This window comes from Paramormyrops kingsleyae, chromosome 10, assembly GCF_048594095.1.
Source record: "Paramormyrops kingsleyae isolate MSU_618 chromosome 10, PKINGS_0.4, whole genome shotgun sequence".
In the NCBI taxonomy this organism is placed as follows: domain Eukaryota; kingdom Metazoa; phylum Chordata; class Actinopteri; order Osteoglossiformes; family Mormyridae; genus Paramormyrops; species Paramormyrops kingsleyae.
Window position 1 is genome coordinate 7,877,671 of NC_132806.1, and position 17,104 is coordinate 7,894,774.

At 46.3% G+C, this 17,104-nt stretch overlaps 2 protein-coding genes across 2 annotated transcripts in view; both read right to left on the minus strand.

The window, feature by feature from the left end:
• Positions 1-17,104, minus strand: part of LOC111838979 (uncharacterized) — a 41,495-nt gene that overhangs the window by 17,987 nt on the left and 6,404 nt on the right. The window lies entirely within an intron of this gene.
• LOC140593194 (uncharacterized) lies at positions 8,224-13,219 on the minus strand. The gene is made up of 5 exons (XM_072717101.1): positions 11,926-13,219; positions 11,254-11,341; positions 10,507-11,152; positions 10,184-10,343; positions 8,224-8,395 (listed from the first exon to the last, which is right to left on the minus strand). The coding sequence occupies exons 1-5, from the start codon at positions 12,140-12,142 to the stop codon at positions 8,262-8,264; spliced, it is 1,245 nt and encodes a 414-aa protein (XP_072573202.1). The 5' UTR covers positions 12,143-13,219; the 3' UTR covers positions 8,224-8,261.

Here is a 17,104-nt window from a genome sequence, read left to right on the forward strand (position 1 = left end):
CCACCACCACCACAGGCGCCTCTGGGGGCGCCGCAGGAACGCACACGCGTGCGACCAGCAGGGGGCGCCTCGGGCGTGCGGCCAGCAGGGGGCGCCGGAACCTCAGAGGACGACTGCACAGGAAGGGCCACATCCTCCTCTGGAGGGGTCAGCCCCGACCGCAACCGAAGCAGCTCCCTCAAGGTTTCCTCAGCCTTCTCCAGCTGTTGAGGTGGGGCCACTGGGGAGACAGCAGCGAACTCACTCCGAAGTTGTTTCAGGAGTGCAACTGCCTCCGGGGAATCCCTTATGGCGGGTTCACCCACCACCCGCCAGTATAGACCCTGGAGGGCGATAAACTTCCTCGCGGTCTCCAGGCAGGGCCGGGGCGCTGCAGCCTCAGGAAACACGGGGGGCGCTGCAGCCTCAGGAAACACGGGAGGCGGATGGGCTTCGGGTGTCATCGGCGAAGCAGGAGAGCCCAGAATGGCGTCGGACACGCCCCTCTGTTTGCGACGCTTCCGCGTCTTTCGTGGGGCAGAAACAGCAGGGGCGACGGGGGCTTCGGACTGCTCGGATGGCAAAAGGAGAAGCCCTCCGCAGTCTAAGTACACCTGCCTGTTCATGCTCTCTGCTGCCCTACTTCGGAGTCGCGCGAGGTACTGCCGCGCTGCTTCCGCCCGGCTTTCGTCATCCGGTGGGGAGAGCCCTTCTAAGATGTCGCGGGCATGGAAAGCAAGGGCTCTGGCAGCTGGGTCCTCCCTTACCTCTGGCTGCTGGAGCCAATACAGTACCTCGCTGGTGAGCTGAAGATATTAGTCTTCCGTGAGGTGAGGCGTCTTTCTGCCGAGTCTGGTCATTCTGTCGTACCTCATGGCGCACAGAGCGTGGACAGAAGCTCAGGAAACCAAAAGTCGGGGCGAACTCTGGGTTTTAATAGGAACAGCAACGATAGGGACAGGCAAAACACTGGGTAACATCACAACCTCAATGACCGGACTGGGGAAACAAACAGAAACGCGGATTAAATACAATGAACTAATGACAACAAGCAGGAACAGCTGGTAAACACGGGGAATCCACATGCGGTTAACGAGGGGGCGTGGCACACAAGAGGAGCGGACGATCGGGGCATGACAGTATTGTCCATCTGCGTTTTGTCTGCCTTACCTGTAATTAAACCCCGTATTCCCCGATACCCTGACGTCTGTGTCTGCGCCGTTGTCTCCGTTCCATCCCCGCTGGGCATGACAATATTATTATAATTAAATGTATTAATGGTTTATTATTAATTTAAAAATAATGAATAAGAAATCTTTATTTTTAAGTTTATTTTATTATATAATAATAATTACTGTTACTGTCTATCATTGTCTAAATGTATTTTTACTGTCTAAATATATGTATTAAGTTAGTGTAAACATGCACAGTGCTATCACAGCTAATGCTAGGCTGAGACTGAAGCTTTACCGCTGAGAGACGTGCCACGTGACTCATTTCCCCGTGCGTACAAGTTATCTTAGGTCGGCGTTCACGGTTTGACTTCTGAGATTCAGATCGAGCTCTAGGTAATTTTTTTTCAAACTGGTTGGTTCGACTTTTAAGGAATTTGTGCTCTAATGAGTTCGAGAACTGAGGTACCACTGTATAAATACAATAGTGGAATTTTCTTTCCATTGAAAATGGAAGTACCTACTGTACAATGCTTTTATGGTAGTTGTGATGTTTTCATCCCACTGGAGTGTGCTCAAGATCAGTGGTCATCGGGAATTTGAAGGACTGAATTACCCTTACTGCCACATCAATGGTTTCTAATGTCTATGGTGTATAGGAATTTTCACAGAGCGTTAAAATCTACAAGCTCGTCAAACTTGTTAGGTCATCAGGCTGTGACGGGGCTGGGGCCTGGTTGGTGCTGTTGAAGGAGTAGCTTTACAAACTGAGTGAGGTGCTGAGGCCCAGCCGTCCCTCTGCTCATCTGGCAGGTTCTGCTGTTTGTCTGGGCAAACAGCACAGCCTCAGTGCAGTTATAGCTTACCATTTTTATTAAAAAATTCAATTAATGATAGGTTTTTTTAAAAAACTAGTCCCATTATTTAATTTCTTTCAGTATTTATTACACTTTTATTTCATATAAAATGTTCAGAAGTTGTCTTTACTGAGCAAAACCTGAGAAACTACTTCTGCAGAACTTTGCTCCTGAAGCATTTTACGAAAGAATAACACTGACTTACAGTAAGACGATGCTGATATACCATTGTTACCTGCAATCTAGCCAGTACAATTTAGCTTCAGAACAGACAAGTTTAATTGGCTATTAATTAAGCAGATGTTGAACATACAAATTATGTTAAAAGTCGTATATGTGTACATTTCAGTCTATACTAAAATTAAATGTATAACAAAATCATTGTTAGGCGAACTTATGTCTCTTCTGACTCTTAAACACACATTTATATACTTTTACATGCATATGGGATTCCTCTTAGCAACAATAGAAGACCAACAGTTTAATGAAAGATTATGATGGACTGGAATTAAGAAGAAAAAAATACAAATTTTATACAGAAACATTTAACATTTTCTCACAGGAAACACCGTGACAGTGAAATGCTATATACACTGTTTTTCTTAATGGAAAATGTGAACTAGTAACATTTTAAAAATCAGTTGCACCAGTTTTGTGTACTCCAGTATTGTCTCCTTTAAATCAGGATGAGTTCACCCTGGGGTCTTTCAGGGTACAGTAGATGAGGGAGAGAGTCAGCAGGACAAAGAGAAGGGCTATCATTCTTATGATGGAGAGCCAGATGAGGATATTCATATGCGCATGACAGAAATCTGATAAGGGAAGAGATCATGATTTAATGTTCCTGTAGTTAGTGAAGTTCATACTATTAGAAATCAGTATGTGACTTGTCCATCCATCTATATCATATACAGTATCATGCACATATATCACATGCAGGGTATTGAAGAACCTTTAAGCTTTCTCAGGAAATTATGGCTATGAACAATGTAGAGAGAATTCCAGGAAATTTCCAGGAACAAACTCAAACAGCAATTCAGAGATATCCATTCATATAATCAAATCTTCTTGACCTTTGGGAGGAAACTAGATTACAAGATACTGTAGAAACTGCTGAGGAAGGAATGATAACCAGAGTACACAGACCCAGCACCAGTCACGATTCTGTCTTCCGAAAATGCATTAAAAAATAAACAAAATACTTAAATGTACATTCCATCAGAATGATACCTCCCAGTCCTCCATTTACAGTTAAGTGGAATTGATGAAAAAACTGTTATGTAAGTTTATGTGGATTATAATGTAACTATGATAGTTTAAAATGAGTTAAGTTGATACACAATAGGTTTGACAAACAACAGTAAAGATTAAACATTACTGTCACACCCTGCTCCGTCCGCTCCTGATGTGTGCCACGCCCCCTCATTATCCACGTGTGCTTTCCCGATCGTGCCCAGCTGTTCCTTGTTATTGTGGCTTGTCTGCTGTATTTAGTCCGCGTCTGAGTCTGTTACCCCAGATCCGTCATTGATGTTTGTTGGTGTCTCTACCCCGTTGTCCGGAATAAACCCCGTTTGCCTGCACTCTTGGCTTGCTTCGCCTGCTTCCCGGTTCGCTCGCTCACCTACCACAACAGAATGACGGATCTCCACAACGCACCTCCGCAGGTCGACGATCAACGCGTCGACCTGCTCCACGAGGTCATCTACTGGCTCCACCAGCCGGAGGTCCGGGAGGACTCCGGACTACTGGCCTTAGCCAGCACAAGCGGGACCCTCCTTCAGGAGGTAACCCCACTCACGGCGGCGCCTGTCATGGCGGAGGTTCGCGAGAACCTCCGCCAACTCGTCGACAGGGTGACGGAGAAGCGGCTTCGGCCGCTCACCCTCTCCGAGACGACCCCGCCACCATCGTCATGCCCCAGCCGCAAGAAGAAGAAGAAGCGGAAGGGGACAGGAGAAGCAGCCGCCCCGACGCTCTTCTTGGGGGCTTGCTCCGTACTCCCCGCCTGGGATGACACCGCAGCTGCACCGCCTGCAGCAACAGCGCCTGCTGATGCTGACGCCTCTCTGCCCGCGGCTGCGCTGCCTGCTGCAGCTGCCGCCTCTCTGCCCGCGGCTGCGCTGCCTGCTGCAGCTGCCGCCTCTCTGCCTGCTGCAGCTGCCGCCTCTCTGCCCGCGGCTGCGCTGCCTGCTGCAGCTGCCGCCTCTCTGCCCGCGGCTGCGCTGCCTGCTGCCGCCGCCGATCTGCCCACGGCTGCGCTGCCAGCTGCCGCCGCCGATCCGCCCGCAGCTGCTGCTGCTGTCGCCGCCGATCTGCCTGCAGCACCCCGTGACCCGCCTGTCCAGCCCGACCCGCCTGTCCTGCTTGTCTCGCCTGTCCTGCCTGCTCTGCCTGCAGCTGCCACCACTCTGGCTGCGGCACCCGCCGCGGTGCCCCCTGCTGGCCGCGTGCTGGCGGCGCCTGCTGCGGCGCCCCCTGCTGGCCAAACGACTGCAGCGCCTGACGAGGCGCCCCCTGCTGGCCGCACACCCAAGGTACCCCTTGCTGGCCACATGACGGCGGCGCCCGTCCTGCCGGCACCTGAACTGCCTGACTTACCCGTCCTGCCCTGCTCGCCAGCAGCCACACCCGCGGCGCCCCCTGCTGGCCGCGTGACGGCGGCGCCCCCTGCAGCGCCCCCTGCTGGCCGCACGCCCGAGGTGCCCGCAGAGGCGCCCCTTGCTGGCCGCACGCCCGAGGTGCCCGCAGAGGCGTCCCCTGCTGGCCGCATGCCCAAGCCCGTCTCGCCTGACCTGCCCGTCCAGTCCGGCCAGCCCTGCTCGCTGGTCCTGCTCGTCTCGCCTGTCCTGTCCGGCCCGCCCTGCTCGCCGGTCCTGCCTGTCTCGCCTGTCCTGTCCGGCCAGCCCTGCTCGCCGGTCCTGCCTGTCTTGCCTGTCCTGCCGGCACCTGAACTGCCTGTCTCGTCCGTCCTGCCGGCTCCTGAACTGCCTGTCCGGCCGGCTCTTGACCTGCCTGTCTCGCCCGTCTCGCCTGATCTGCCCGTCTCGCCTGTCCTGTCCGGCCAGCCCTGCTCGCAGGTCCTGCCCGTCTCGCCTGTCCTGTCCGGCCAGCCCTGCTCGCCGGAACTGCCCGGCTCGCCTGTCCGGTCGGCCCAGCCCTGCTCGCCTGTCCGGTCGGCCCAGCCCTGCTCGCCTGTCCGGTCGGCCCAGCCCTGCTCGCCTGTCCAGGCCGCCGCTCTGCCCGCGGCCCCGCCTGAGGCTAGCTCTCCAGTCCTGTCCGCGGCTCTGGCTGCCCCGCCTGCGGCCACGCCCACGGCCACGCCGCCGACTGCCCCGCCTGTTGCCTCCTTAGAGGCCCTGACTCCCACGCCCTTGCCTCAGCGAGGCCGACACCCCCCAGGACCCCGCCTGTCCGTTTCCCGTGGGGGACGGGGACACAGGCGTCGGGCCCGGGTCCCGCCCGCCCTGCCCCCTGGCTCGCCCGTGCGCCCCCTGGCCGTGGCTCGGTGGCTGCCTGCGGGTCCTACGGCTCCGGCTCGGCTGTCGCCTCCGGGTCCCCCTCCGGTGCCTCGTCGCCCGCCTGCGGTCCCTCCGTCGGCGCCTCGTCGGCCGCCTCCGGGCCCCCCCGCTTCGGCTGGGCGTCGGACGGCGCCTTCCCTGGCTCCGGCTGTGCCTCCGCCTGCTGCGGCTTCCCCCTTTTGCCTGCCTGCGCCGGGGTTCTCTCCTGCTCCCTCCTCGTTTCCTTTGTCGGTCCCTCCGTCTGTCTCCTTGTCCCCTGTGTGGTCCCCTCCTGCTCCGGCCTCCCTTCCGCCTGCGGCCCCTGCGGCTGCCTTCCCTCGCCCGCCTGGGTTCCCTTGGGCTCCCCTGCTTCCTCCTCCCTTTCCCTCCGTCCCGCCTGTTTCTGCTCCTCGTCCCTCTGTGTCTCCTCCGTTCCCTTCTGGTCCCTTTGTCCCGCCTGTCTTTGCTCCTCGTCCCTCGGTGTCTCCTGTGTTCACTCCTCGCCCTGTTGTTCCTCCGTTTTCTGTCCCCTCTGTGTCTCCTTTCTCTGTCTGCCTGTCCGCGTTTCCTGTTCTTTGTCGGGTCCTGTCTTTCGTTTCGTCCTTGTTCTTGTTCTGTGTTTCGGTCTTGTTCCCTGTTCTTCGTTGATGGTTTTTGGTTTTGTCTTTCAGGTCCTGTTCCCCGGTCTCGTCTCGTCCGTCGCCTCCTCTCTGGCGCGCCCGGAGTGCGCGCCTTTGGGGGGGGGGTTATGTCACACCCTGCTCCGTCCGCTCCTGATGTGTGCCACGCCCCCTCATTATCCACGTGTGCTTTCCCGATCGTGCCCAGCTGTTCCTTGTTATTGTGGCTTGTCTGCTGTATTTAGTCCGCGTCTGAGTCTGTTACCCCAGATCCGTCATTGATGTTTGTTGGTGTCTCTACCCCGTTGTCCGGAATAAACCCCGTTTGCCTGCACTCTTGGCTTGCTTCGCCTGCTTCCCGGTTCGCTCGCTCACCTACCACAACAATTACAACCAATAAATATGAAAGAATGAAGAACAATCAGCACAGAAACAAAATGATACCAATATAAAGATACACCTATGTTTAATGAATGTTACATTTTCAAACAACCCATAGCAGCTTCTCCCCAGCCAGCATTTGTATGTGAGGCCCCTGTGGGTACAAAGTGGGCTGAAAAATGGGCCCCATTTGGAATTGTCCAATGGGCCCCACGTGGGATTGTCCGCAGGTTTCATTTTGGCCCCATGACAATTGCCCATGTGGGTTTCAAACAGTATTTCACCTGGGCACAGGTGGGCCCGAATTGGGCAATGGACATAAGACCCATATCAAGCCCAACTTCAAGTTCCATGTGGGTGTTATATGGGGACAACATGGTCTGAAGTAAGGGTCCAGCCAGCATTTGTATGTGGGGTACATGTGGGTACAAAGTGGGCTGAAAAATGGGCCCCATTTGAAACTTTCGAATGGGCCCCACGTGGGATTGTCCGCAGGTTTCATTTTGGCCCCATGACAATTGCCCATGTGGGTTTCAAACAGTATTTCACCTGGGCACAGGTGGGCCCGAATTGGGCAATGGACATAAGACCCATATCAAGCCCAACTTCAAGTTCCATGTGGGTGTTATATGGGGACAACATGGTCTGAAGTAAGGGTCCAGCCAGCATTTGTATGTGGGGTACATGTGGGTACAAAGTGGGCTGAAAAATGGGCCCCATTTGAAACTTTCGAATGGGCCCCACGTGGGATTGTCCGCAGGTTTCATTTTGGCCCCATGACAATTGCCCATGTCGGTTTCAAACAGTATTTCACCTGGGCACAGGTGGGCCCGAATTGGGCAATGGACATAAGACCCATATCAAGCCCAACTTCAAGTTCCATGTGGGTGTTATATGGGGACAACATGGTCTGAAGTAAGTGTCCAGCCAGCATTTGTATGTGGGGTACATGTGGGTACAAAGTGGGCTGAAAAATGGGCCCCATTTGGAATTGTCCAATGGGCCCCACGTGGGATTGTCCGCAGGTTTCATTTTGGCCCCATGACAATTGCCCATGTGGGTTTCAAACAGTATTTCACTGGGCCACAGGTGGGCCCGAACTGGGCAACGGACATAAGACCTATCTCAAGACCAGCTTCAAGTTCCATATTGGTGCAACATGGGGACAACATGGTTTGAAGTAAGGGTTGCAAGAGGGTTTCACTCTAGGTATTAGGTGAGCCCCAACTGGTGAACACAGGAAATTTCAGTAGAAGATTTATGTAGGTACTAAATGGGGCCAATACAGGCTGAAATATGGGTTGTAGGTGGGTTTGTACACATGTTCTATAATAGGTCTATTCCAACTGAACAGAACAGATTGAGGCTTCACATCAGATGCATCTACTTTTGCTATTGACTAGAATAACATATATCGGTATTGAAAAAAAACCTATATATGCCTCCCTCATTCACAGATGACAGTATTTTTAGACATGTATACCTAATTAAATTACCATGGTACAAAATATTAGAGTACACGGTGAGATTTCTAGCTTTTCAAATTCAACTTTTATTTATAACATTGTTATAGCTTCTTAACAGCTCAAAACCATAAGACCAGCTTAATTATGTGCTGTTCTTGATAAAAGAATATATGCTATTCTTAATAACAGCATCATAAAAGAGCATTTGCAACATTCTCAATGCAGCACTTACTAAAATAACACTGAGCAACAAAAGAACAGAACAGCTGCTCATTAGGCCTCCTACTTAAGTCGGTCTCGGCTGCATTCTGGATGCCCTTTGTCCTCCTCTGTCTCTGGCCCCAATGAACCACTTTGACAGCGCCCTCTCTGCTTCTTGCTGGTTCACTTTTGCTGTAAGTGAATTCTTTTTAAGAGCCTCTGTAAAACAAATTCAGGTTATTATTCAGGTAATAATACACAGTATAAGCTAACATCAGAAATAGCATAACAGCACCTAGAATGAAACTGAGGCCAACTTCAGGGGCAAAGGATTTGACAGAAACAAGTTAAAGAGGAGAAATACCACAGCTCATGACACCTGCTAAACAAATAACTCAATGTGTAAAATGATCATACTTCTTATATGTAACCACTGCTGATATGCTCTAATGCAAATCACATTGAAAAAGCCTTTAACCTTAATACTCAAGACCAGGATGAGAAGGAAAGATGTTTTTAACAGCTATTCTATTGCTAGTTTTCTTTTATATGATTTCAAATGTTTTCATAGTGTTTCATATTACCTGAATATAAATATTTAAAGAGCATCTTCCATGTTAAACACATCAAGGTGCTTTTGTACAGCTGAACAATAAGCATTTCAGATGCAAACATGGTTGATATTTGATTATAAAAGTAGTTTTGTTGAGCTTTTATGTGGCTTTCTTCCACACCTTGCCTAAGAACAGCATTCGTCTTAAAATACCGGAAGTGATGTAGCAGAAGGGAAATGTGCACCACTCTTGCTTCATTCAGAGTATCGGGTAACCAGTAACTTTTTCTGGAGTCGATGCCAAAAGACAAACAATGCTACATAATGTACATTAGAGAGGTATTTGAAAAGAAATTTACCATAAGCACTGCTGGAAATCCACATGAGCGAACTGAAATTCATATCCCTAACTAGTAATGCTTTAGCCTACCATATTAGAAATATACAGCCGTGGAAAAAATGAAGAGACCACTCTATATTTTTAAAAAATTTGCATTCTTAAATCCCGGTTTAATTCTGGTACAGCTAGCAGAAGGCTTCGCTGAGCATCAGGATGCTTCAAGGTTCAAAATTTCTAAGACAGCAGTACACAAGAATAAGGTGAAGCAGGAGATACTGGGAACTACCAGAAATCAGACAGGTAAAGGGCAGAAGCAACTTTCCAGTGCCAGAGATAACCATTAGGTTATCCAACTGGTTCTCATGAATCATAGTATGGCACAGGATGGCAAAGTGACCTTTAAAAGGAATGGGAAACGTTAAGTGCAGGTGTGAGGTGCACTGCTAGGAGAGTGCGTATCAGGCTCCCAAAAGCAGGACTTCAAGTCCCATGAAGCAAGGATGAAGCCCTTGATCAATGAGAAGCAGGGAAGAACCAGGCTGCAGTTTAGAAAGAAAAAAAAAATATTATTCACAGATGCACACCCATAAATTGAGAGATGAGAGAAAAAAAATTGTACTGTGGTCTTAATTTTTTCCGCGGCTGTATATATATTTAACATGTATGATTATAGATCTAAATCATACATATTGTAACATTACAATTAACCCCCCCCCCCATTAAAAATACGTACACTTTAAACATGTCTACAGGGAGATTTGTCTTACAGCTAGCCAGCTAGTTTAAATGACATTAGCTATAATAATGAACAAATGTCTCACCTGTCTTTTACCCAGACTGAGTGAAACCTCTCTTTAAATAAAAGCTGATGTTAATTTGTTGTACTGTGTCTATAACTGACTATATGCTTATTATGTCATATTTAAATGAGATATTCATCAAATATTATGGTAATGTTGTTGCAATTGTAACTCCTTAACTCTCCCAGAACAATTTCCTTAATGGAATAGACTACCCACATTTGCAGCCTGAAGTCTCCCTTGTAAATTATATTTGCATCTAGAGAGATGAGACATAAAATCAATGTTGTCTCTTTGTTCTCTAGTTTACTTACCATACACAACACTAAAAAGACGCAGGTCTTTAAACTTTCTTTTGCCGTGACGGCCAAACATGTTGTACTCCATTGCCAGCTCGTTGGATAAGATATATTTCATCATTCGTCTTGTTGCATCATCCACACTTGTACCCCCTACATCTGCCACCATGGCAACCTAGGGATGAGAGCCACAAGTACCTTGGACATGAACAACAAAGACAAAGATTCCACAATTAAGCTGGAAAGTTGACTAAACAATTTAGATTGTCGCCTTGAAGCAATTTAGTACAGTGCAATACATATTTCTGCATGTCAATTCAGAAAAAAGTTAAACTTACAACAGCAGACATTAAACTGCGGTCCTCCAGTTTCTCATGGAGAGCCTCAACATCAGCATGACTTTTCAGAGGGAAGACCACTCCTTCAGGAACCTCAATCGCTGATGCATCTTGCTTCTTCAGCAGGGCATTTAACATCTTGCCATGAACCCGTTGGGTCTCCCTAATATCTTCTCCAAGTTCAAGAAGTTTAGTGAACATGGCTTCACAACTGGGGCTAGCAACTCCCTGGACATTGGAGCTGGTGATTTTTTGAGCAGTGGGGCTGGTGACCTGCTGGACAGTGGAAGTGGCAAATCGTTGACCAGAGGGGCTGGCAACTTGCTGGATAGTGGAACTGGCAAATCGTTGGTCAGTGGGGCTGGTGACCTGCTGGACGATAGAACTGGCAAATTGTTCAACTGAGGGGCTGGCGAACTGTTTGACTATACAGCTGGAAAACTGTTCAGCAGAGGGCCTGGCAACCTGCTGGACAGCGCAACTGGAGACTTGCTGGGCAGTGGGGCCAATGACCCGGCTGATCTTTTTCTTTGCTGCTGGCCCAAGGAGTTTTTCTGGGGGAGTAGGTGGAAGTTCCTCCTCTGAATTAGAATGCTCACTGGATTCTGGTTGCTTGTTGGCTTGATTTTTGAGTTTTGCACTTGCCCTAGAGAGGTTAACATAAACATAAGGTACACTATATCCACTGCCTTCATATTATTTCTAGAGAAAATGATTTTTAACCTGCTTTCCCCCAGAAACACCTACTTTCTTTTTCTTGAGCCGACTTCAGTGTCTGTCAAGTCTGATGAATACTCTGCTCGATGAAGCTTTACCCTTGCATCTGTGTAAGTGGCTGTAAAATACAATGACATAATAAATGGAGAGGCAAATATTAAAACAGAACTATGGTTTTCATAAGCGTTTACAACCATGCAAGCATATGATACAAAGCAGAGATAGCTAATCTGCAAAGGGCTATTGTGGTTACAGGTTCTCTTTCCAAGCAAGCAAGAGCACACCTGATACAACTAGTCAACTGTGTGAAGACTCAGATAAGTTGAATTAACTAATCTTGTGTGGTGCAATCCTGCTGAGATGGAATGAAATTACAGTATGCAGTCACACCAGCCCTTTATGGATTAGTTTGGACAACCCTATACAGAAAAAGTTGGGGTGTCAAAGAAGCTTAAACTAAATGGAGCAGTATTTAGACCAGGGGTCTCAAACTCCAGTCCTGAGGGGCCAGAGCCCTACACGGTTTTTGGTTCACCCTCATTTAACACACCTGATTCAACTCCTTGTGCTAATTACCACACAGCTCTTGAGCTAAATAGTTTGTGGTAGAACAGGGAAAGAACTAAGCTACACAGGGCTCCGGCCCCCCAGGACTGGAGTTTAAGACCCCTGATTTAGACTAATGAGGAAAATCAAAGTTACCTGCATTTCCCAACACGCGCACATTGCATAGAATCCAGTTTTTGGCTGGTGGTGTGCCCTCTTTCACAGCCTTGGTTACATTGAGCACTGTGGCTGGTGGCCACCAGCATAATTTTTCGTCGGTGCCCTCAAACCACTCTGATGGAATGATGTCCACTGTCTTGCAGCCAATGAGGTCAACTTCATCCAGAAACTCTACCACACTGAATGAGGACATCCTGCAAAGTTCATCAGGTCACGTGCTGTGTAGCATAGTCAAAGCCACAAAAGCATTCTGATGGGGTAACAAGAGCAGTGTTTTTGTGAAGTCTGTTACTGGAGCACTAGCAAGCTGACAAGACAATTTTGATAGCAAAAAAACTCCTAAAGATGTTGAATCAATGGGATAGTTGAAAAAACATGCCCCTGTCTCAAAACGTTCATATACCACATGTGTTTCTCCAGTACAATGCACAATGTTCCTCACAATCACAACTTTACCCCCCAGTTCAAAACAATTGGTACCACTAGAAGTGGAGACTATTATGTCTTTGTGTTTATACATCTTAAATTGAACACCCTGATACATAGAGAAATCTGATGGCATTGGTCCAGATGCATGAAGCTGTTTCAGTTCAACACCTTCCGGGAGTTCTTTAGACATCTGAGGAAATAACTGTCTCTCACAGATACGCCTGACAATTTGTTGCACAGGATCCTGTGGTCTTCTCACCATTTTTTTCAACTGTCCCAAATAATTCTCAAATGGAAAACATGAAACTGAATCCAGAGGGCCATATTTTTCAGCATCATCTGCTAAATGTATAAGATTGTGTGTATTATTAACGAGATATTTTGTCCCATAAATGTTAGCAAAGTTGGTAACAAAAAATATTAACAATTTTCTAGCATAACCACAGTACTCCTTACACAGAGGAGACAAAAGTATTCTCATAGCACATGACAATACCAGAAAGTTTTTGTACTGTTGACTGGGCAATCTTTGAAAAAGTACAACTGGCCCTGTATATAATAAAAACTGCCTGAATTCTGTAGCCTTCCACTGGCTGTACTCCATCAAAGACCGTGGCTTTCGGGAGAAGCTCCGTGGAAAACTTTGTCTACACAGATTCAAGTGATCAGATATGGCAGAGAGAACAGAAGATGAAACACGACACTGCAATGGCCCTTTAAACCACAGAGCAATCAATTTACGCACAATGCCCAAGCAAACTAAATGCATGTAGTCCAGAGGAAAAGCAGAAACCATGCCAATGCCTAGCCCGTGGAGAGGGGACTTAGAGTGATGGTGGTCTTCATCAGACATTTGCTCAAACTGAGTATCTGTCCTCAGGCTGGACTGCATGTCTGGAAACACAACTCTGCCATCAACATAAATGCCGCACTGTGTGCAACGCTCACAAGAACTGTAGCCACCATGACCTTTGATACATTTTAAAAAAGCTCTTGCTGGAGTGTCACAGATAAAAGCATCTGGAAGTGGGACACTGTATCGCTTGCCATTTAAAGTTACCCCAGTCTTTGTGATGGTTTTTAAATCCTCAATAAAATCATGCATGAAGTCATTTACTGATTCAGGTTTACAAGGACCTGCATATACACCTATAATAAACACATTTGCTTTTGGTAGTTCAACTATTTGACCTAAAATAGGCCATAGCTGCATATTAGAGCTTCTAAAGAGAGGTAGTCCATCAACATTCACATGAATAGTCAAAGTGTCTGTTATTTCCTGCAAATTTGACATTTTCAATTCTGACAGTAATGCACTTGCAAGCCCAAAGTGGTAGTAGCTTCCCCGTCCCATCTCTCTGACCGCACAATCTTTCAATGTACTAAGGAGAGTTCTTGGATCCTTAGGTACATCCATACCCAGCTCCAAAAGTATAGCAAGCAGCTCAGACAGTGCAGAACGAGACACATGCCGGTTAGCTGCCCATTCAGCCAGTTTCCTTCTAGCATCAGAGTGGGGGTCCTCTTCAGCAAGATCACCGCTAAGCTCTTCATCAGAGTCAACAGCCATGTGCAAGTCATCGACTTCACAGTCAAAGTCCAATTCCATGATTACAGCTTCATCAGCATTGTTCTCCATTTCTTCCTCAATATTCGGCAATTCCAGGTCCACCACCTGCACTTCTTGATCCACAGCCTGCATTTCCTGGCCCGCATTGTGAACTTTCTGGTCCATGGCCTGCATTTGCTGGTCCACAGCCTTATCTGCCCTGCCCACAGCCTCCATGGTAAGGTTCATTAAATGCTGTTGGACCCTAGCTTTGATTCTCCTCCTCCTTGTCCTTGAATTGACATGAAAGTAATCCATTTTGCTAAAATACACAGAGGACACCACAGAAACAGACAGTGTTTCTCATAGATTTTTCATAAAACTGTGGTTGTGACGGACAGTTACAGAAACATAATGGCATGGTGTGAGGTCTGTAATATTCTACATTTAATTGTAAGTGATGTATTTTGTTAACGTTTGTATTGGAAAATCGCAGTGAACACAAATGTGTGTTCAAAAAGCTTAAACAAATATACTCAATTTAATTGAATCCAATAGTGTGGCCATCAACCTAAACATTAGCACCAGACAGTCTGTTGACGCTGTTCTTTTCTTCTTCATCTTAGACACACAATCACATGATAAATGAAGCTGAGCGGATGGAGAGAATGTCTGTTTGCCATCATGTAGCTGTTACATATTTTAGGCTTGCAAGTGCAATCATCTCAGAGCTGAAAATGACAAATAAGCACGAACTGGCAACAGATACATTAGTAAAAAAAATGGCAAAATATTAAATTCAAATTACTTACGTGGCAAAGAACACTGTCCACCTGTGCATGATGTGTTAACAAAAAGGAAAAAAGAAAAAAATTGGACAAGTTAAAAGATGCACTTTTTATGGTTTAAATATAAGTTCACCCATCAACTACAAAATCAAATTATAGGCTAAATTCACAATTTTAAAGCATTTATAGATAAAAACTAAACAGCCAGCTTGGAAAAAGAAAATAAATAAGCCATCTGTAAAGCCAGCATGCATAGCAATTTACCAATGTTAAGATATAAAATTCTAATAAAAGCACTGTTCAACACACATACAAAACAATACTTAATTCAACATCAGTGCGGGCCCTGAGCCAGCTATTGTGTGTGACTGGTGCAGTGCGTTTTCAACATCCAGTGTGCTGTTGTCCTCTATGTTCATTACAGTGCTCCCATTTCATCAAAAAGTAGACATGTTTGTGCAAACATTGCTCCTTTCATTTCTTGCATGCACACTTTGCTCCACCTCCTCCCCTGTTCCGCTGTGTTTTGAAATTTAGCATATTGATGATGCATTCACTTCATAAATCATGACACTGCTCTCCAATTCATGAAAGTACATAAGCTATGTTTATAAGTAAAAAGTATTGGTATCGGTGATACTGGTTCTGTTTACTTAATATAAAATCGATACTTTTGCAGTATCCCACACCACTACCTCGCGGTTTTTGCGGCCCGGTTCGGTCCTGTCGACGGCCCAGGACACCTGGGCAACAAAGAAGAGCTGTCAGGTGCAGCTGTTTAACTACAGGTAGCAATGATATAGCTATGATTTTTTTGGGAGAATTCTAAAGGTTCCCAAACGTTTTGAGTGAAATGTTTACTAAATTTTATTTCAGAAGGGGCTAAATGGTAAAAGTGTGTATGCTATTAGCTTGATTAGTAACTTAGCAATACTAAGATTAGCCAGCTAAAACGTTCACTAGTAAATCACACGAGCTCAAGCAATTCGGCAGTTTACAAAACTGCGATAGTTCTGATGATTTTATACAATGCTTACAGTCAAACTGGCAGGTATGTCAGTCACCTGTGCAGGAGTCCACTTCCACCGCCGCCGGCTACTGCTGAATTCCTCCTGCAGTGCAGCGCTTAATTAAAAAAACGCGCGAGCTGAATGAAAAAAACGACCGCGCGCGCGGTAAATTTAAAATAAAACAATTTAAAATAAAAAAATAAAAACTTAAGATGCTGCAGGGTGGCTGCAGCATTTGCCTTGTTATTAAAACCGGATTTATCAAACAAAATATCCTTGCCCTTAAATCATGACCAATAAATATGCCAGCAGAATTATTATATATATATATATATATATATATATATATATATATATATATATATATATATACACACGCACATACATACCTACACACACACACTTCCCTCGTTGGGCCCACAGTCAGCCCATATGGGCTGAGTATTTGGGCCCATATATCACTACAATATATATGGATTTCATCTGGGTTTAAATTGAGATTTGCTGTGTTCAGGGAGGTGGGGGCTCTGGTGGAAGGTGGGACAGTAACAATTCAGCTACAGTAACAATGATGAAAACAAGGGTAGCTTTTTTATTTTGAATTAAAATAATTGATTTATTTTTTTGTGACAAAAAACATTTTTGAGACAAAAAAAATTCTTTTAGGCCTTTCAGTTATACTGACATTGAAATCTTTATTGTCTTCCATAATCCTCTAAATTCTTAAAAAATTTAGAACATGCAGTCCAATACAGTTTTATTACAAAGAACTCAATGAAATTTCCTAAACTTTTGTACATAAGGTATTTCTCCCTATTAGTATATCATTTACTTCATCACATCCCAGATTGGATGGAGACACGTGTGCAGTAGTGAACCTTTTTAATATATTAAATGGTCAGCAACTTTGTAGGGTCCTAAGAAATGAGAGGAGAGCCAATCATCTTATCAAACATTATTGAGGTGATATTTTCAATTCTCAGTTGGGAATGAAATGGTATCACAATGGCATTCATCTCAGAGAACCCCCTCTCACACTGTACTGCTAAAAGCAATGGTTTCAATTACATGTTTAAGTTTGAGAAGGGACTTGTGCATTGTTGCACTGGAATTGTCTTTGAAATCCCTATGACTTTGCTTTATACCAGTGAATCCTACTGTATATTAAAAATGTTACAAAGCTCCATCACATCATTTTCCCCATACATTAAAGGTATAGGGCTTCGCCATGTGTTTTTGTCCAACACGTTGACTTTGAGAAACAGTGATTCCTCTTCACTTGTGACCATTCTTGCTTGCATTCCTTTGCAATCTCCCCTGCTCTTTTCTCATCACCTGCAGTGTTCTGCTCAACTCTGCATTTACATGAGGAGAATTGT